This window comes from Rhipicephalus microplus, chromosome 4 (genome assembly GCF_043290135.1).
Source record: "Rhipicephalus microplus isolate Deutch F79 chromosome 4, USDA_Rmic, whole genome shotgun sequence".
In the NCBI taxonomy this organism is placed as follows: Eukaryota; Metazoa; Arthropoda; class Arachnida; order Ixodida; family Ixodidae; genus Rhipicephalus; species Rhipicephalus microplus.
The window spans coordinates 44723143-44744082 of NC_134703.1; the positions used below are offsets into that span (position 1 = coordinate 44723143).

The 20940-nt window shown below is 48.0% G+C and overlaps 1 protein-coding gene across 12 annotated transcripts in view; it reads left to right on the forward strand.

Annotated features, from left to right (window-relative positions):
- The window catches only part of AMPdeam (AMP deaminase), a 115157-nt gene that overhangs the window by 46720 nt on the left and 47497 nt on the right, over positions 1-20940 (forward strand). For 3 of the 12 annotated variants that reach the window (XM_037422834.2, XM_037422835.2, XM_037422837.2), the window contains exons 2-5: positions 5669-5918; positions 17357-17498; positions 19065-19245; positions 20030-20068. In XM_037422834.2, the coding sequence (XP_037278731.1) occupies positions 5669-5918; positions 17357-17498; positions 19065-19245; positions 20030-20068 (612 nt within the window). Of the gene's footprint in view, positions 1-5668; positions 5919-15127; positions 15143-16296; positions 16722-17356; positions 17499-19064; positions 19246-20029; positions 20069-20940 lie in introns of those variants that run through there. The other 9 variants (XM_075892661.1, XM_075892663.1, XM_075892665.1 and 6 more) reach the window with 4 other exon arrangements.

Genomic DNA, 20940 nt, shown 5'->3' on the forward strand with positions numbered 1-20940 from the left:
GTTAGTTAGTTAGTTAGTTAGTTAGTTAGTTAGTTAGTTAGTTAGTTAGTTAGTTAGTTAGTTATGAAGAAATGACGGCAGGTTTCGACCGTTCCTTCGACTCGTACATAGGCGCTCATGTCGTAAATGTTAGTGTGAGGGCTCTGGCTCTTTATTTGATTGTTCGTGTGGCTTTTAATTGCCTCTTCAGCGTTGATTATCTCCGAAAAAGTTATACTATTCCTTGACTGCAGCAATAATTTTTTTATAGTTTGTTTGTAGAAAGTTGCCAGGGATCAGTCGACAAGTATGCGATCGTGTGTGCGCAGGTCGTTCGTAAACCTTCTGGTAGTTTTTTAGAAGAAAAGAAAGAAGGCATTTGTATATGAATGATTGTGTGTGTGTGTGTGTGTGTGTGTGTGTGTGTGTGTGTGTGTGTGTGTGTGTGTGTGTGTGTGTGTGTGTGTGTGTGTGTGTGTGTGTGTGAGAGAGAGAGAGAGAGAGAGCGATGTAGTGAAATAAAGGGCTATGGGTGTACAAACTGGTTGAATTGACCGTGCAACAGCGAACTAAACAGACAATATCTGGTCGGTTTGTAACTTCGTGCGTAAAAACAGATTTCGTTAACCCAGTGGCAAGGGTGAGGACAAACAAGTGCCGATTGAGACGATGCGCATGCGCCAGGTCTTTCTGCGGTCATCTGTTTCACAGAAACCCCATCTTTCCGAGACGCGTTCTCAGGTATCCTCGACGTTCGGGCGCGGGAAACACTCTCTCTCCGGATTTCTCGGAAGGCCCCGCCGGAGTTGAAGGATTCTGCGAACCGCGCATCACCGATCGCAGCGCCAACGGCGCGCCGCGAGTGTTCGCGACAGTTTCAGGCTGTTCGCCCGTTCGTGATATTCTAAGGTCCCTTGACAATTATATATTTTTTATTCGTAATGGCAGAAAGCTGCGCTAATTGGCAGAAATTCGTATTTGAGTACGGAAGGTTAAGAAACGCGAACACAAAATAGCGGTGAGGACAAAAAATAAAAAATAAACGTGTGTTATCCTGGCATCTCTCTCATGTATTTGTGCGCTTGACTACCGTTTATCATTACGTTTTAATGGATACCTGGCCATGTTGGTATTTCAGGAAACGAAAAAGCGGACCAAGCTGCCCGATATGGACTACAATTGTATTTAAATTTCCGTAGTACAGTGTGGCCAATCCCCGTTGCGGGTATGAGCCAGGATCATTTAGGTGACAAACAAACAATTCCGGAATTTCAGAAAAAAATATTTTTTACCAATGCCCATTGATGCTTGGAACACCGCAAAAAAGATATGTCTACCAAGAAAAAGACCGCCTTTGGAATTCGCCACTTCACAAAGATAGCTTTCTCAATGCATTGACTTAAATGTGAGCGCGAAAATGTCTCATTCACTCCCTGGCGACCTATAGAGACGCTATATAATCGTCTTCGACTGAACGTCACATACACGAACAGGTATATGTACCGCATATAGGGCGTACCAAAAATCTATAGCTGTGATAACTGTTCCAGCATATAGACAGTGGGGCACATACTACTCGAATACCCTGCGTACCGCGACGAGAGACAATTGTTTCAACTAGAAATGGACATGATCTGCCATGAACAATTAACGTTGCGCAACATATTAGGCCCTGTGCGCGGACCTTCAAAACAGCGTTGGGTCGTACTGTTATTAATCAGTTACCTGCCCGAAATTGCCCTTGTCAGAAGGCTCTAATGATAGAATATCTCACGTGTAGAGAAGTTTTCGTTTACCTGATACCCTAATTGTGAATAGTATTATCAGATTCACTTGGTCACAACTTTTTTTCACATTTTTCTTTTCTCTCTACTGAAATCTCTTAGTCCCCTTCCGCATCCTCATACAGATAACCATGCCAGCGATATATAGGCGGTGGCATAGCGTCTAAGAGCTCGTGTCGCTGAAAACCCGCCGCCGGAGTCGGCCACGTTGGTTGTGAGCGAAAAATCGTCTGTGCGTCTACGACCGAAAAATCAAGTTACCGAGATAGCCGCGGGAGGCCGCTACTTGTCCACGCGTGCGCGCGCGATCACACTGAAAAAGCCGCGCATTTGAAGAAAAAAAAAGTGCTCAAGGTCACAAGGCATGGTAGTTCTTTTGTGCTTGCCACCCCTTCCTGCCTATAGCTTCCAGCGCTTTCGTCAGGACGAGAGAAGAGATAGTGCAATTGCAGCATGCGACAAACCTCTGTAACTCCACTCGCACTGGACGGATTCTTGAAATTTTTGCGGCGTTGAATTCGTGAGGCAATAAGCTATTCTAGTGAATTCATTCCATGCTTACTTGAAAAAGTGTTACAGGGCCCCTTTAACGCATTTTGTTCGACAGGTGTCACGAAGAAAACGAGCCCATTCGGCGATAGTAGCGCGTGCTGGTCCAATCTTCTGTGTGCGTGCGTGTGTATGTAACAAAACATGTTAATGAGTATGCACTTTGCGGTTGAATGGTGCACTATAAAGGCCGGATTTCGCTATCGCGTTCAACTCTTAAAGGCGAAGGAAGCATAAAGGTCCCCTCCCCCCCCCCTTTTTTTTTCTAATAAAGAGTATCTCTCTTTGTGTGTGTACTTTGTGTGGGATGTGATTCTACCGCCTTATGTCTCCTCCATAGCGGGAGGGAGCATGCTCTCATCCCACGGACTGTTTTAGTCTTTATGGCACATGCAAAAATGTCTCCGTTTTCTGGAGGCCATTACAGTCCACCTACTTTCACATTGTTTGTTTTCGTAGGTGAGCTAGATGTAAAGGGCGTCTGCCGGCGCTCCTCCCAGGACAGCCCAACAACGGGCGTGCGAGGGAGGCGCACACGTGCAGTATTACGAGTGACGTCTTTTCCTACGCCTTTTCGCGGACCCATCTCGGCCGGTGAGGGCGTCTAATGGCATACTTCGTAACTGCGCGGCTCGCGTTTCGCGACTGGCTGACGACTTCGTAGAACCTGTGCTGTCTTGCGCAGATTTTCGGGTGAATGTACTGACAGGTGGCAGCGGTGGAATGGAAATGAAGGCATCTATCCCTTTTCTTTGTTGTTGTTTGTATTCTCTCCTCCACCCCCCATTTTTTTTCTTGGAAATTTCGGTAGACCACTGATGCATTATTTTTTAACTTTCGTACTCGTTCGTATTTCTAGTGTGCTTTGTTTTACTATACTCATTGTCCTTTTTCTACAGTTCAACACTTTTTTTTCTGTCTTGCCTTTTCGCATTTTGATCTTAATGTGCCAGCAAACAATTTTATACACGACCGTATTTCTTTTTTTCATACGCGTATGGTCTTTAACGGAATGGTCTGTCAAACCCAGAAACCGCAATTTGCGTTAATTCCCCGAGACCCCGAGACACCTACACCGCCCGGGGCCCGGGATATATATATATATATATATATATATATATATATATATATATATATATATATATATATATATATATATATATATATATATATGTGTGTGTGTGTGTGTGTGTGTGTGTGTGTGTGTGTGTGTGTGTGTGCGCGCGCTTACGGCGACCGTGTGCAATCAGGGGGCGTAGGTCAACAAGAGGAAGTGGAGCGCACTCACACTCACTCGAGGTACACATATTTTGTGCTTAGGACTCAAACTCGCAAAAACTTTCCTCGAAATGAATGACTCGAACTCAGACTAACCAAAGCTTTAGTTACTTAACCGGACTCTCTCGGACTCGCTTACCAAGGCTTTCCTCGTGGACTCACTCGAACCCAAACTCAACAATGTTGTGCTCTGCCGGACTCATTCGGACTCAGACTTACCAAACCTTTTCCCAATTGAACTTGCTCAAACTCACCGTAGCACGCACCCAAGTTTTACTCAGCCGGACTCACTCGGACCTCCAACTCTCCAAAACTTTCTTCGAATGGACGCATTCGGACCCAGACTCAATGAACGTTTTCTCAACAGGGCTCACTCGAACTCAACCAGACCGAAATGTCACTCATCCGGACTCATCATACATTTAGACTCCTCGCTCGATATGAATGTGAGTAAGCGAGGGAGTCGATTCCCGAGTATGTTTCCCGGCCTTTTTCAGGGGGGCCCCGCCGCGGTGGTCTAGTGGCTAAGGTACTCGGCTGCTGACCCGCAGGTCGCAGGTTCGATTCCCGGCTGCGGCGGCTGCATTTCCGATGGAGGCGGGAATGTTGTAGGCCCGTGTACTCAGGTTTGGGTGCACGTTAAAAAACCCCAGGTGGTCAAAATTTCCGGAGCCCTCCACTACGGCGTCTCGCATAATCAAATGGTGGTTTTGGGACGTTAAACCCCACAAATCAATCAATATTTTAGGGGGCGATTTCGTGCCGACAAGTAGTTTGCCATGATCGGTGCTCACATGAGTTTTCACAAAGCCGCCAAAATGGTGGGGGCGCGTTGTTCGCAACTGGGTCAAAGAAGAGCAGCCGCGCCTGTCTGGCCCCGCTTTCTTCCGAGCAGTGGTGGGCGCATTCCTATCGGCTCTCGTTGTCCGATGTGTTATTCAAGGGGGGGTAAGCCAGCTGGGCGGGGAGGAATGGGCGTTGGAATCCTGTTGTACTCCGCGGGGATGCGAACAAGTTTCTTCTCGCCACCGGTGCCTACGTGCGGCTCTCGAAAATGGTCCTTGCACGCATACACAGTCTCGCACGGTCTGGATCAGGGGGCGGGTGAGGAATCGTCCGCGTCACGCCAACCTTCGCAGCAGCATCGTTCGAGGGAGACCGACCCGTACCGCGTGAGTCGCACGGGGGTCGTTGAGCGGCTCTCGATCGTCCGGCACTGGTGTTAGCGTATTTAGGAACTGGCGCCCGCTGGAAGATCGTGAGGGCACGCGATGGAAGTGAAAAGGCGCGTACGGTCAGTCTGTGGTTAGATGGGCTAAGTTCGCTGCTTGCAGCTTATTTTTCTCGTTTGATTTTTTTTTGTTTTCTGTTTTTATTGCGCACACTTACCTTAATGGGTTTGGTATCCTAGGTGATGATAACTTACGATTTCACTCAAATTTTCTTGAGCACGGGGATTTCTTATCTCTGCACGGTATGCACTCGCACGCTTCCAGCATTGCCTGATGTTGTCTAGTGTTTGCTTTCCACGTTTATAATAGTGACAGGATCTTCGTTCAGACTGAATGCAGTGATTCAGTTGTGTAACTCTTTTTTGGTTTTTTTAGGGGGGGGGGGAGATTTGTGCCATTCTTACGTCTGAGCTCCGGGAAGCCTCCCGCGCCACGGGAGCCGGTGCGCTCTCCAGTTCGCGTTATGTTAGTGTCGTTTCGGTAAGGTTGAATGCTGAGCTAGTTGACAAATCTTGACAGACAAGGACGAAAGGCAAAGATAAAAAAAAACATACCCAACATGATGCTATCAGCTGAAAAGTATTGGATGAACCACGCGTGCTCTCCTCGGTGAAACAGTGGTTACGTTGCTCGACTGCTGCTGGCGAATTTGATCCCGGCCATGGTGGTGAGGGTCCAAGGCTATTCGACGCCGTTTTCGCAGGGACCTGTTCCCCAATGCGCGAGACCAAATAAAGCTACTTCTCTCTCGTTCGCATTTCGCTTGTCCGCTCGGATCATACAGTGTATGACAAGGACATCGGAGCTCTCTCATGCTCAGGGCCTGTTCATTCTCATGTTTTGCAGGCAGCGAGTCGCCGCCGGTGTGTGGCCATCCCGAGCCCCGGTTCGACCTGCCAGAGATCCTGGAGCCCGGAGGCGGGGGATCCGGGGCGGGCGACGAGTGCTACCAGGCGGCGGCCGAGACCATCATCTCGCACTGCCGGGAGAAGGCCAAGGTGATGGGCAACGAGATATCGGCACCCTACGAGGTGCCACACTTTCCCATCGAACTGGCCGAGTCCCGCAAGGTCATGCAGCAGCAGCTGTCAACCAGGTATGTGTTTTAGGTTGCTGTATGTATATAGGTGATCATATCATTGTCACGTCGCTCTAACCGCCATTCTTGACGAGTTGTACGACTGAGCTTGTTCTTCTCTCGTATTGTTCTATGATACAAACGCCTTTATATATCATCATCATCATCATCATCAGCCTGACTGCGTCCACTGAAGGACAAAGGCCTCTCCCATGTACCGCCAGTAAATTTGGTCCTGTGCTTGCTGCTGCCATTTTATACCCGTAAACTTCTTAATCTCACCTGCCCACCTAACTTTCTGTCTCCCCCTAACCCACTTGCCTTCTCTTGGAATCCAGTTGGTTACCCTTAATTACCAGCGGTTATCCTGTCTATGCGCTTCATGTTCGGCCCATGTCCATTTTTTCTTCTTGATTTCAACTATCATATCCTTAACCCCGGTTTGTTCCCTGATCCACTCAGCTTTTTTTTTTTGTCTTTTAAGGTTACGCCTACCATTTTCCTTCCCATTGCTCACTGCATCGTCTTCAATTTAAGCTGAACCCTCTTTGGAAGTCTCCAGGTCTCTGCTCCGTAGCAAGTACCGACAAGATGCAACTGTTATATAGTTCCATCTTGAGGGATAGTGGCAATTTACCTGTCATGATTTGAGAGTGCTTGCCAAATGTGCTCCACCCCATTCTTATTCTTCTAGTTACTTTAATCTCGTGGTTAGGCTCCGCGGTTATTACTTTTACAAAGTAAACATAGTGTTTTACAACTTCTAGTGCACTATTACCGATCTCGACCGCTGTTCTCTTCCGAGGTTGTTGTATACTACCCACTCCGTTGCATTGCTGAGTAACTCAGGGGACGAATTGCTACTCATGATTACGGAGTTAGACAAGGAGAGCAGAAAGATAGGTCATAACATTAACTATATATATATATATATATATATATATATATATATATATATATAAATTGTGTGTGTGTGTGTGTTTTAATCCACCTTTCTTTCTTCACATTTACATTGAAATTAGGTCTAATAACTTCCCCTGTAATTTCCTTGACTTTATTGTCTGTTAGATCTCAATAATATTGTCCCTTAAGTACACACTTCTTTCCTTGATATATAAAGTGTGGAGCACTTTAGAGGGTCAGGCTTTCGCGTCGAGTGCTGTCATCGTCGAGTGGCCTAATGCAGGCAAAACCACGCATAGCTGCAGCCAACTGTAGCATATTGAGTGCTCGCTGGCACCGATGAGCCGTGTTCTTCGGGCGCCTTCATGATATATATAACATGCGGACATTACTTTTGAGGCTGGGGAAACGCGACACCACAAACCAGGTGTCAAAGTTGGGAGAGCAAGCAAGCGAAAATAGATAGAGAAAGAAAGAAAGCAATGGGAAGAAAAATAGAAATTGAGAGAGAAAAGAGACAGAAAAAAGTAAAAAGCAGAAAAAAGAAAGAGAGGAGGAAAGAAAGATTAAAAAGTCCGCTCCGTTCCCCCCCCCCCTTTTTTTCGTTTCGTGGATTCCCCTTTAGTACAAATCAGCAGATATGGTTCTTATGGATTTAAACACGACCTAGCTTTTACTACTTGTATACGTGCACTTGCTCGAGACAAAGGCGTGATGCAGCTACAAGTATGGCTGCTATATATGGGATGTTGACTCCGATGCTATAGTATGCGAGTTCAAATGACACCGATGTGACGCGAGCTGAAAATACGGTGGAAGTGAAACTATGTGTATTATGTAACCCTAAACTGTCGTGTGATTGGAGGGCACCATACAGCTGCTTTCTGCAGATAAAGGAGATAGAGAGAGCGTGGAAGAGAGAGATGGGGTTACTTTACTCTTTCAAAAGTAGAAATGTTGGTTTCGAAGACATGTTGAGTTCTAGAATCTGTAAAGTTAAAACGATAATCATTCTGACGACATGTCCGTTAGGCATCTTGGATTATAGTCCCCACTACAGACTTCTGAAGTTTAGAAATTTAGTAACCTTTAATGTACAGGCTTCAAGAGATGCGCGATCACCTGGGGCGATGGCAGGTCGGTTAGGTTGTGGTGACAGTGCGTTTTATGCTTGGAAAATTGTTAACTTTGATTGCCATTGCTCATAAAACACAGTTACAGAGACGTATCCATCCGAATTTATTGTTTTTCGGTCTCTTCGCTTTCTTGTCTCTGTCACTGCAGCGGCCCAAGCACCCGTGCGCTCTCGCAAACGTCAAGATGTTACGGCTGGCTTTGTGCCACCCCATGTTCTGGCGCATGCCATTGGAGGTGGGGGGGGGGGGGGGTGTACTCGTGACACTTTATTCTGATTTTACAGCAATAAATTCGCCGCGCGAATATCACGTTCTCTTCCAATTGTTGCACCGCGTGTAGCCGTACGAAATGGAAAACTGTCATGTTCAAAACGTAATGGAGCTTGCTCTAGCTGGTGTATGTAGTTGAACTTCACGAAAAATATAGATAAGCTTGCCTATGATATCTCGCCTTGACCCGTTTCCGCGTTTTCGTACCGGCATCTTTGCCGCGACTTTGTCGGTGCGCCCGCATCGTCACACTTGGCGTGTAACTCGAGCCCTTTTCTCTGACCTCCAACTGGCGAAATGCCAGTATATCTAGAAGCTACTCGAGCAACGAGCGAGATAATGCCGCGCGAATCGCATTTCGCGCACTGACCCAGCGTGCGCGATAAGGCGCAAGCACTGAGAAGTGCCTCTTAGCGATAGTGAGTTCATGCCTCCTCGCACAAAGCTGGGGAGTTCAAAGAACCACCGTGTTTTTCATTCGGGAAGCGAAGTGAAGCAAGCTCAAGCCAAGGCTCTTAGTTACCTGCAAGGGAAGGCGAATTCGGCGTAGCCGTCAGCTCGCCGTTTTAATGCCGTTTGCGGTGATTACCGGTGTTTTTTTGTTTTTTTTTTTACATGAAAGTGTTTTTGCCGGGGTCCAGCACGGCTCCATGACGTATTTCCGTCACGGATATGACGTCGTAAAATGTTTACTAACAGATTGCAAGGTAGAAAAGAGGAAAAGGAAATGTGCCGCAGTGAGGTGTCCAACAAGCGACCTCGCGCTTCTCAGCGCGCAACGCTAACCACTAGATCACAGAGCGACTCCCCTCCAACATGTTAACGACGAGCCTTTTATATACACCATGTACCTCTGACGGTCCTTGGCGCTCGGAAATATCGCCGCATTTTAGTATACAGAAGCGAGATGGCACGACGGGCGCGCGCGCTCTGAAGGTCGTCGTGCCGCGCCAATCCGCGCGCGCGCCTGGGCATCGCGTGATTAATGTGCGTATAGATGTTCTCTACCGTGATGGCTCACTTGCGCGCGCGCTTATCTAGGGATTAGGGTGCTTTGTACTTCTTGTGCTTCGTCCGCAAGTTTGCTTTCAAGTTATAGCAGTTAAAACAGCACAGGAACGTCATTTTTCTCGCTGCCGCGGCTGCGTTTACGAAAGGAGCGTGCTGCTCACACACGACGTAAGAATTGTGACAGTTGTTTTTCCGCGCTCGTCCTGCGTATGCTTAGTTCGGGCGTGCTTTAGGTTTGAGGTGTTCACTACAAGTTTCGAGTTGCTTGCTGTTCTGCGCGCGACAATGCAATTTGTTGCTGCAGCATTGATTCCTTCGCCCTTGTGGCGAAACAATGCATCACAAATGCTACTACCTCTGCGTGGACACGTTTCACTTTCGTGTTATGCCGATCACTAAATAGGGAGATCAACCACTTTTTTTTTTATAGGGACGCTGTTCTTGGTCGAGCCTTTCATGTCGAGGATCCGTTGTAACGCTTGTGAGTGTCATTAGTGGGAATGCGCCGCAAACATTGGGTAAATCTTCCATCTCACCGCTGGTGCACTAAAAAGTGAAAGCAAGAGTTTACCCAGTGAACAGGTATGCGCCACAGAAGTGTGTGCGGCCTATCAGAAAATCACCACAATCACAAACGCGTCACACGCCATGTAAATCGGTTAAATGCAACTGCGCACAACGTTTACTGCAAAGGGGACAGTTAACCCAACACGGGTCTGCTCGGGCACCTTCGCCGCTGTGCGCGCTCTGTGCTGAACCGGAAACAATACATCATTTCTTTTTGACCTGCTGAAGGTTTACTACTATGAAAATTGCTTTCAGAAACGTCTTTACGTGGCATTGGGATGGATTTGTCTGTGCCGGTCATTTTCTCTTTTGGATCTTCTATTTTCGGGTTCTTCAAAGCGAAGGTATGCGTGGCTGTCGGGGACTACATCCGATCGCTTGACTGACTAATCAATATTATTATCTTATTGTTTGTACACTGTTATGCACGTATAAAAGGATGAGGCTATTGCTTTATTTTACTCCCTATAAAATTAAAAAAAGATGAAGCTTTGTTTCTTTTTGTTCTTTTTATAGATTTGTACAGTAGACCGGGCACTATAGTTTTCTATGTATCCTGTACTATTTCTATTCTAAGACCTCCCTTATTCTAAAACTTCATGATACTTCATGAAACCACTCCATTCTTGGCCGGTCCCTCGCAGTGGGTGTGCGCCACAGCTAATAGGCCAACAAGAACAAGAAATAAACTTTAACAAAGTGCTTGATTGGGCTGGTTGGTGCTGCATAGTAGGCGAAGAAAGTGCTTAACAGCGCAAACGATAGGAGGGGATGTAAGAGACGACAACATAGCGCTGAACTAACAACCAAAGTTTATTGCGAACCAACTGTAATATATAGGAAAGTGAATCTGCGCATAACCACGCAACATATTCAGAATTCTACATAAATGCGCCATACGGCTTACATTATCATTAAGCGGTCATATCAGTGGACCCCATATAACTAATTACACAACCGTGAAGAAAAATTGAGGGTACGCTAACACAAGAAGCACCATGTTGTTGAGTGTGGAAGGCTTCACTAATCTCGTGCTCGCGCTGATTTTTGTGTCGCCCCATGATCGCAAACTTGTCAGGAATTGGCTGACACAACCGCACTTTTTACAATAGTCCGCCAGGTGGCTGATGCTCTCTCAACCGATAGTTTATGCATCGGCCTGTTTGGCCAATGTAACAGAGCCCACAAGTAAACATTATCTTGTATAAAATCTCTAAAATACATTCAGCATAGCGCGTAGCGTGTGTCTTAGTGCATGGTTCTTTCATAGGTCCATCGCTGTTGACCCTGCGACATAGCCCTCAGCGGTCTGTTCTCGGATCTTTTATCCCCTCCTATCGTTTGCGCTGTTAAGCACTTCCTTCGTCTACTGAGAACAAGAACCAACGAATGACGTGCACGTTACCAGGAACCGCAACACAGTGCTGTAGAATTTATATAGACACGGGTGACGTGGTTTGATTTCATGATACTCGGACAGAAACCTGAGACGCTACCGCTCCGTCTCGGTACAGTTGCAGCGTCTTGTTTTATCTCAAGTACAAGTGATTTTGTTTTTGTTTTACTTTGGAGTGGAGTAAACATTCCTTATCGCTGTGTTTTGAAAAAAAAAACATGTAAATATTCTACGCTTGGGTGTCCGACGGCACAGTCATCGTTTGGCGCCCAGCCAATGAAGGCCAGTGCAGTGGAGGCGTGGCGCGGAGAGGAAAACTGACCTTGTCTCTCGTATCTGTCCCGTTGTCGGCCACTAAGTGGCGTTAACTTGTTTCGCCACTCGATGCGGGATGTCACCCATATCTGGTAGCAGATAACGCGACTGATTCATGCCAGACACTTCTTTTTTAGCGGGAAATGAGGGCATGTTCGGCTGTAAGGGAGACTGGTGACCTTATTCGAATCGATCACGCTTGAACGCGATATTCAGGAGAGATCGAATTTAATAGAAGGCGGAGAGGTTGGCCTCAGCTAAATGTGCTATGGCCTGCTGGACTGCGTAGGCGAGAAATGAAAGGAGTAAAAAAAAGTGATCAAGGGTGATGATGGGAAGAGGAAGTAGTGCGTATGTACAGTCTGCGTCAAATTAAACCTGAACAGCGGCAAGCCTTCGCGGTGGTATAGAGTGCGCTCTGTCCAGCTATCACCATTGCCTGGCGCGCGCGCATCCTGTTCGGTAGCTCTGCGCATACACGCTTGTCCGTCCATGGCGATAAGTGGGTGGCGTGCGCTATACCATCGCGAAGGCTTGCCGCCGCTCGGGTTTCATTCGATGCGGATTGTGCGGGTGCGCCACAGGTAAAACTGAGCTCGCGAGCTGTGGCAGAATGGGGAGGTGAAAGTGCATGCCAGCGCGCTCAATCAGAAGATAAATCGCAGATAGCGAAAGGGCGTGGGCACATCCGGCTGACTTATCCCAATATCTTGTTGCTCACCTTATCGCCGGCGGAAGCCAAGCTTCGCCATGTTCTTACATTCAGCGAGCGAAACCGTGCTAAAGCTATCACTGCTCGACAGTGACGAAAGTGGTGGCACTCTTTGCGAAGCAGAAAGCGCGTGCTTCAGAAGGTTTCTTCACAGCGCGGCCGAACAAATGTATAAGGTGCTGAAGCGTCTCCTGGCGAGCATTGATGGTATAGCGGGGTGGCTTCGCACGAGCCGGCAATGAGACGGGCATCATCAAAATATCGTAATGGTTCAACCGGATGTGCCGACGCACTCTCGCGATCTATATACTGCGCACCTTCTGATTGAGCGCGCTGGCATGCAGCTTCGCCCCGTCTGACCACAGCCCGCGTTCTACTACTTTTGTAGCGCCTCTGCAAAAGCCACCTAGCGCAGCAACTTCGCTACAGCTTACCCCCGTGTTCACAAACGCTCCTCGACTCGACTTTCACCTTTCACTTGACAGTGTTGAGCAAGCTGCGCCGCTTCTCGGCTGAAAATCATGCTGCGCTACTCAAGAGTCGCAGCAGATTGTCGCTGATGTGCAGTGACTCAAGTGAAGGTGAAGCGTTGAGTGAAGGGACGTTCTAGAATGCAGGGATCAGTGTCTAGTCTAGCGCTCTTTAGAAAATCTAGAACAGCCCTCGCAGCAGTTTTGGACACCGTCTTATCGCAAATTGAGGGCAAAATGCAACGTTCACCGACTGTTTCTACTTATATATGCCTGCCAGCGTTCAAGCTATGGCGTCTTCTGCTGTCTCACGTAGAGTGGGCAATCGCTAAATATATGGGCAAAAGTTTCACACTCTTGGCAGAGTGCAAAGTTCGGTCTGTCCGCGCAGCTGATTAAGTGCGCTATAGCGTTGAGTGAAGCCAACGCCCTGGCGAATCTGGTGGCGCACATGCATGTCTTCGATTGATTTCAGCCGGGAGGTGAAAAGTCATATTGGGGCCTGTTTCCCGCAGACGTTTGTTGCGGTGGCCTGGTTAAGACCAGAAAGTTGCTGCTGCGTGATCGCGCGTCAGCGAGCTCTGCCATGGGTTCGCGGCATTCCTCGTATGCGAAATTTGTGCGTCGATGGAGGTGTCGTATAATAACGCGGTGCTTTCGCTATCAAGTAGCTCGGTTCCATTCAATCCACAGGGACCCGTTAAAATATAATCGAGTGACAACCTTAAAAAAATGAATCGTTACCAGCTTGCCCAATTTTCAATACTACCCCAATGAAAACTTTTGTGTGCGAGGCGATATCTTGCAGTTTTAAAAAGTAAATTATTGTTACTCAAGATACAATCACTTGTAGTGATTCATAATCAACTTTTAATTGATTCGTGAAGTTTAACGTCCCAAAACCACCACATGATTATGAGAGACGCCGTAGTAGAGGGCTCCGGGAATTTCGACTACCTGGGGTTCTTCAACGTGCACCCAAAGCTGAGCACACGGGCCTACAACATTTCTGCCTCCATCGGAAATGCAGCCGCCGCAGCCGGGATTTGATCCCGCGACCTGCGGGTCAGCAGCCGAGTACCTTAGCCACTAGACCACCGCGGCGGGGCCATAATCAACTTTTGCTCTGTACTATTGGTGCAGTGGCGTTATTACATTCCGCCATGCACCTTATGATTTTTTCTTCTTTTTTGTCTTTTATATACTGATTGTTGAATCCTTTTATCTCTCTGATCTTTAATTACACTGCATTTCATCCTTCCATGTTTTTATGTTGCACAACGTTTTAATTTGTGTTTATAACAGACACTGTGGCTAATCCCTTTTGTAGGTATTGGTCAGTTTTTCTTAAAGGACACGTCTAAACAAACAAAGCTTTATGTGTGGTTGCTGAGACCGAATATTGAATCCCGGATGTCATGCTCAAGGCCAGATAGTACAGCCATTTAGCCTCTCCATTCGGCGGATCGTCGTCGTAATGTAAACGCTTGACCTTTCAAAGCATAAACTGCAGCATCCGTTTTGATTCTTGCATTTATATTCATAAAAATTAGGATACAAAAAGCAAGCCTTTCCGTGAGTGTCTGGCAAGATGGTGTGGGAATGGTACAGAACACAAATGATGAAGTAGTGCAGAGACCGTAAGGTTAGGAAGAGCGAGAGATAAGTTTGTTTACAGAAAGGCAGAGAGGGATTAGTAACAAGCATTGCGCAACACAATCGAAGCAAAACAAAAGAGTGAGTATCGGCCTAACACGTGACCACGCTTTTAGGACGCACATTCCGAGCTCAGTGGTCACATGTTGGACCATTGCTGCTAGTGGGAAAGTGAAGGGAATAGGCTCACGGAGGGTTCACTTGCCTATATAGGCATGCAGCAGCGCAACGTGATGCTCTCTCTCCTAGTTTATTTCCTCCATAACAAAGACAACCCGCGCGACTCTCTGTTTCTCGCACTCCGCCAGGTGGCGACTGAGCTCGATCTCGTGATAGCGTACTCACGCCGCTGACTGTCGTCGTCATAGGATACGCTCCCGCGCGCAATGCCGAAACGAGCTCAGCTTAACGTCGAAGTCACGGCGTCAGGATGTCCCGTCTTGTGACCATGCAGGTTATTGGGGGGGGGGGGGGGCAGTGAAGGGGCTCCCTCTCCTTTTTTCGACTACGACGGGGAGACCGACTCGGGTTTCCACGCTTCGCACGAGCGCTGTCGACGCTTCCCTCCGTACGCGCGTACGTAGTAAACATAGCAAACGCAAACAAGCGCGGTGGCGTGACGTGGTGGTAGCGCCGTGGGCACTCTGCGCGCAAATTCTTGACTGGCCCTGTCGCAGTTGATGCTGCTTGTCGTGCTGTTCGAGAAAGCGTTGAGTTGTATGAACTAACGTTGGCAACTGAACCAACCGCAATAAACATGTGCCGTCTCTGTTTTTTTACAACCGCTGCAGGGAGAAAGGAAGCAAGTAAGTGTGAGCTTGTCATTCTCTGCATGTATCGTGAATTGGGTGTTGTTGGCTGTTTTGTGTGGTGATACTGCTGCGAAACGAAGGCCCGAGTCCAGACGAGTGTATGGCATTCATTTGCGTTATCGTGTTTTTGTTCTTTTTTTATTTGGGGTAACCGCGGGGAAGTAGGCTACCTAAATTTTAGCTGGCTATCCTAAGGTCATGAACTTATTACCGGGCGCGGCGCCAGAGAAGCGACACGTCGGGGAAGGGGAGGGGGGTGGTGGAGGGAGCACCCATGGCCAAACTTTTCGCTGCCTCCGCGCAGGAAGTTGGTTTCCCCGCCTTCCTGCAGGAAGAGGCGGGTGCAAAGGTCATTTGGCTAGTATACCGCGGTGCATGTTACGTGCCCATACTGTAGAAAACACTCTGATGTACGAAGACTACTGCTCACAACAATATCAATCTGTCATTCACCATAAAAGGCTACAGCGCACATAGGCGGGGATGAAGGAAGAACACAGCGCTGATCTTCTTACGTCCCCGTCTATGTGCGCTGTAGCCTTTCATGAGGCACTACCGATTAGCCTACTAAGCCGGCCTCGTGAGCCTTCGTTCAGTTATTCGGATACTGCGGTAACGGGTATGCGCCACCGTCCGAGTTCATCATCGTCATCATCATCTTGGCCTGCGATGGGTTCTCCTTTAGGGAGGGGCAAAGATTAACCGCATCCCTTCTTATAATCCGAACTCACTTATAGATATCCTGTCTGAGGTCCCCGTCTTTACGACGACAAGAACTGGGAAGTGACCAGCTCTTGGACCAAAACTTCAGGAGTACTCGGCCGCCATTATCGTCAAAAATCTTCATGACCATTTTCGACAACGACGAGACAACTCCGACTTCATAACGGCATGGGGCATGAGTTGTTGCCCCTTTTACGAGATTTGGGAGGGGAGGGGTGGGTGTAGACCCCTTTGTGCACACGCCTACGATCATCATCATCGTTTGGTGTCGCGCTCCTTGGCCAGATCCCTGTTCTTGGCCGATCCCCCTTTGTGGTCGAGTGCCAGCAAAGCTGAAGGTCCATCATCATCATCATCATCATCATCATCATCAGATCCCTGTTGTGGGTCTGTGCCGTTGATGGCAACAGGACCGGCGGTCGGCCGGCGTGGCCGGCTGCATGGCGTCGGGCCCGTACATGGCTGGGGCCTCGGCGATGGGCTCGGACCAGGTGTCGAGCGCGCCGACGCCGGCGGAGGGACCCTGGAAGAGGCTGTCCCGCCAGGCGAACGCGCCCACGCTCGTGGCGGCCGCGCGCGTCGTCGACAGCGGCGGCAGCGTGGTGGTGACGCCGAACATGCGCAACCTGGCCGAGATCGGCTACTCGTTGTGCGACTACCAGGACGACAACGGCGAGTCCGAGGCCCTCCGCGCCAAGTACTACGCCGTCACGCACGTCAGGAGCGCCGTCAGGAGCACCAGCGTCGGTCCCTTGGTCCGGAAGGGGTGCGCCAAGTCGAGGACAGAGCTGTTCAGGGACTGTCAGAAGCAGACCGAGCGGCTCGCGGGAATTCACTTGCCGTTCGCCAGGTGCGGAAGCCCCCGCACGCGTGCGTTTTGACCTCGGATCTAGTTTGGCCGGCTCTATGTGATTATCGTAGTCTTCGTTTGGTGCGGTCGCTTAGGTTTGTTATTATTTTGACTGGCTATTAATTTTGGTTACGCTCTTTATCGACTCGCAGTCGCCTTTTACGTGATTACTCAGAATTCCCCTCCCGGTAAGCTCTTTCCGCAGATTTCTGTCTCGTGACGCACGTCCTCCCAGCAACAATCTGCGGCGGCATGCAGCTGTGTATGTTTATCTTGAACGTCCTGTGTTACTGAGACACTAAGCTGTGACCTTCGGACGCACGCTTAATTGTTTTGTTCGGCAGTATGCGGTATACTGACGTTTGTGATGGACGCGTGTGGTGGTTTCGAATCGGCTTGCCTTTGTTACGTTATCGTGGCAGAAATGACGCACCCGGTTAATATCTGGGTCATTTTGCATTTTCTTTCGTTTTGTTTTCCAGGCATTATTTGCGATTTTTCAAACCGTGCCTTGTTTGTTTTGTATTCGGTGGCAGTGCATCCTCAGCTGATTTATTTTCATTTTTGGTAGCGTATAGCTCCTACTCTCGATATTCCCATTTAGCGACTGACTCCGTTTTCTTGGTTGCTTCCAGAGCGCAAAAGGAGCTCGAGGAGCGCAAAAGTTACTTCGATGGCGACGTCAAGGAGATGGAGGACAACTTGGCACAGCTCAACGACCTGGACTTTGTGCCTCACTTTCAGCGTGTGGCAATCAGCGGCGAGGACACGTCCGGGGTCAGTATATGAGGCATCTGACCAGCTGCGCCACATCGTTCAGTGTCCTGATCGCCGATGTATGTAGGTTCCTGCGTGCTCTTCGACGTGTCATCATGTAGAGTGCTCCGCGGGCTTATGAACTTGCGTCCATGCCACAAGGTGTACATTTGACGCGTCCCGTATATCGCCCGTTCTTCATTTGGAAACGCGCTCACACATTGCGCTATGCCGCAGCGCAGTGAATGTCGTGACTGTCACATTTAAGGGGTGGAACACCTTGAGCGCGACGCTTTTCCGCTGTCACAGCTACATTAAGTGGGGCAACGCTCGGTAACATACAGTATACGTGAAACACACACAAACAAGAAGGTGTAACAGTATAGACTAGCGTCTATCATAATTGTGGCTGGCAGTACTATGTAAAACGCTTCCACAAACCATTTAATCAAGGCGGTAACTTCAACGTGGTAGCTTCGCCCACTCGTCATGATTCACTTGGAGGAGATGCGTGGATTTTTCGGCATCCGCGGCGGTACAGTGGTCGCGGTGCACGGCTGATAACCCGTATGTCGCGGGCTCGACCCTGGCCGCATTTCGATGGAGACGATATGCAGAAGCCCCCTTGCTCTTTTCAGGTGATTTCAGTGCGCGTTAGAGGGAACGACAACTGCCCAGAACATGAAATGAGATTACTGCACTGATGGAAAGATTGTCCCTTGTAGTGACTCAAATGAACCCTGTTTTTCTCGTGAGAAGTGGATTTTTATTTCTTCATTGAAGATCGCGAAAATGGCCTGTGGCGTCTCTGGTGGCAAAAAACATAAGCTATCATGAATGCCCTGTCACGTGACTATGTACACGGTCAAAAGTTTATTGATTAGTACTGAAATATTGTTTGATTCTTCATAGCAAAAGATAATATTTTATAAAACTATGCGTATAAGCTTGCGTTAGTACTGCGCATTAAAGTGGCGCTGCCTTTGCGTGACATATGCGCAGTTTCGTTTTCGATTACTTGGCTTGGCGACGCGGTACAAATGCAGGGAAGCTCTATGGAGCCACACCGTCTCTTTGTAACGGCTTGTTATTTTCAAAAATAGTTGTAAAGTGCAGAATAAACGTGGTTAAGCACAGTTCCAGGAAATCCTGCGAAATAAGAACAACGACAGCATGCATAAGCCACCAGAAAGGCTACCGGCATCGCTATCTATATTCAGCGGTGCCGGATGAAAAGGCACTACCGTGTTCAGAGCCTTTCAGATCGAAAAAATACTGCTTATAAAATGACTACGAGCTCTTGGTAATAACTACTGCTGCTACGATCACTACGAAGGGTAAGCTTTCCGTCGCGCAGGAAAAAAACTGGATCGAAAAAAGTCAGTATTTGACCTCTTTAAGGAACACCAGATGGTCAAAATCTCCAAAACCCTCCACTACGGCATGTTTTATAACGTAGTTTTGAAACGTAAAAAAACCCCAGACTATCGTTACCGTTGTGTCGCTGCAGACTGGGGCGAGTTTACAATGCCTTTGAGGATTGGCTGACGAGGTACCCGGTCTCGGCGTCTTCTGTTTCCCCGCCAGGTTCCCCTGGAAGACTTGCACCAGGCTTCTAAACTTCTCGTCTCCGCACTCAGGTTGAGAGAGAAGTACATGGAAATTTCTCACCAGTCTTTCCCCAAGGCGACGAAAAGATTTCTTAACCAGCTAAAAGGAAAGCCCCTCGAGGACCTCGATTCCCCGGAAGAAATGTTCAGCTCGGCGGGTAAGCACTGTCTTGTCTCTCTCCGTAATTGAAACGTTTTGTTTCTCTAAACTCCCGCAAGACCAGCACAGATGATGATATCAGTTTACTCGTATATATTACCGCAGTGTTCTTGTCGTCGCACGCCTGTTTATCGTCGTGTTGTCTGGCGGCTTAATTGCCCGTTGTGGCTGTTTCCATATTGCATGCGTTGTTGTGTGGGTTGACGTGGCGAAGACGGAGTAGAGATAGCATGTTTTCTCAGTGAATTTGTGACGCTTTGGGTGTGTTTTACTGCCACTGTGACCGCTATTAAGCGGATTCTAAAATTGCGCCCACAATCGGGAGCTGTTCCGGAGGTGCTGATTTGGGTGCATTTTCGGGTAAATCTAATTAGATTGCTGCATTACCTATACGGCAGCGTAGCTTCCTTGCGTGTCTAGAGTAGCTTGTCAACGCTGCCATGAAATGCGTGTGCATGCAAAAGAAACGCTAAAAATGTTACTTTTTGGATTGAAAAGAAGCCCTGTGCTGCCAGCGATTGTGGTATTTGTGTAAGCGCTGTGTTTGTTTGCTTTATGCTTCTCTAAGTGCATATCAGTTTGTTTGTTTTTTTGTCGACGGGGCCTTTAAAAATTTTGTTGTTTGATTTCTTTACGTCTGTACTTTAATTTTTGTTTTTTCGATGCATCAAACTTGTACTACCTTTAAAGAATCTTTTGACATTTTTATTGCCTTCTTTCTTTTTTCACCTTTGTTTGTTTGTTTCGTATTTTTATATCACTCGATGGTTTGCTCTTCCAAGGTCTAAAGGTGCCAACCACCAAACGGGTTAAAACTAAAGGTATACCGTCGATTTTTTGCATGTTGAGGGCCCCCCTTTTGCCAGACCTTTTTTTCACTTCCTGGCATGTGCCCTAAGGAGCTGCCATACTTTTTGTCTTTCCCTCTACCATCTGTTTCCCCCTCGAAAAAAAAGTATACAAAAAGCATCAGAACCAAACGTCGAAGTTTGTGCTCTCCACTTTGCCAAAAACAAAAAAAAAAATGCCGTTCAGACCTTGGCGTCTTCCATAGGTGACGCAGTTGTGTTGCGGAAGTTCAGCTCCGCTGTCTCACAGTGACAGCCTTTGTTGCTTTTAAAATTTATTCATGAGGACTCGATTCTTAGTAGTGATGAATCGTGCTTTAGTACCTTGCACCCACCCCTTATGCAGTCGGTGTCCGTGTGGTGCAATAGTGCAGCGTCCCGAGATGCCAACAGACCTGACCTTTACTGAGCGTTTAGAGCTTGGCTTGCTGGTTTTTGTGAATACTGCGAAACAATGGGCTGGCGAGTAAAGACACCGACTAGGTAGGAAGAGACGTACATTGACAGTTTGCCTGCGGCGTTGTGCGTCTTTTCCTATTCTGTCCGTGCCTTTGTTCGCGAGTACGATGTTTCACGTTATTTACTTGACCTTTGCCGCTGCTGATATAGGTTACTCTGGTCTCTGGGCGTGCTTATTATTGAGAGAATTGGTGAAACCAGCGAATTCATGAAACAGAGTTGTATATACTACAGTCAGATGCTTCATTCTCATACGTATTTCTGACTTCTTGCGTTGCGGTCACTGTTTGAGGGCCGCGCGAAGGATTGAAAAAAAAAAAAAAACTCTTGCTATTCTAAGCGTGCGTAGGGTTCTTTTTTTTGGGGGGGGGGGGGGGGGGGTGAAG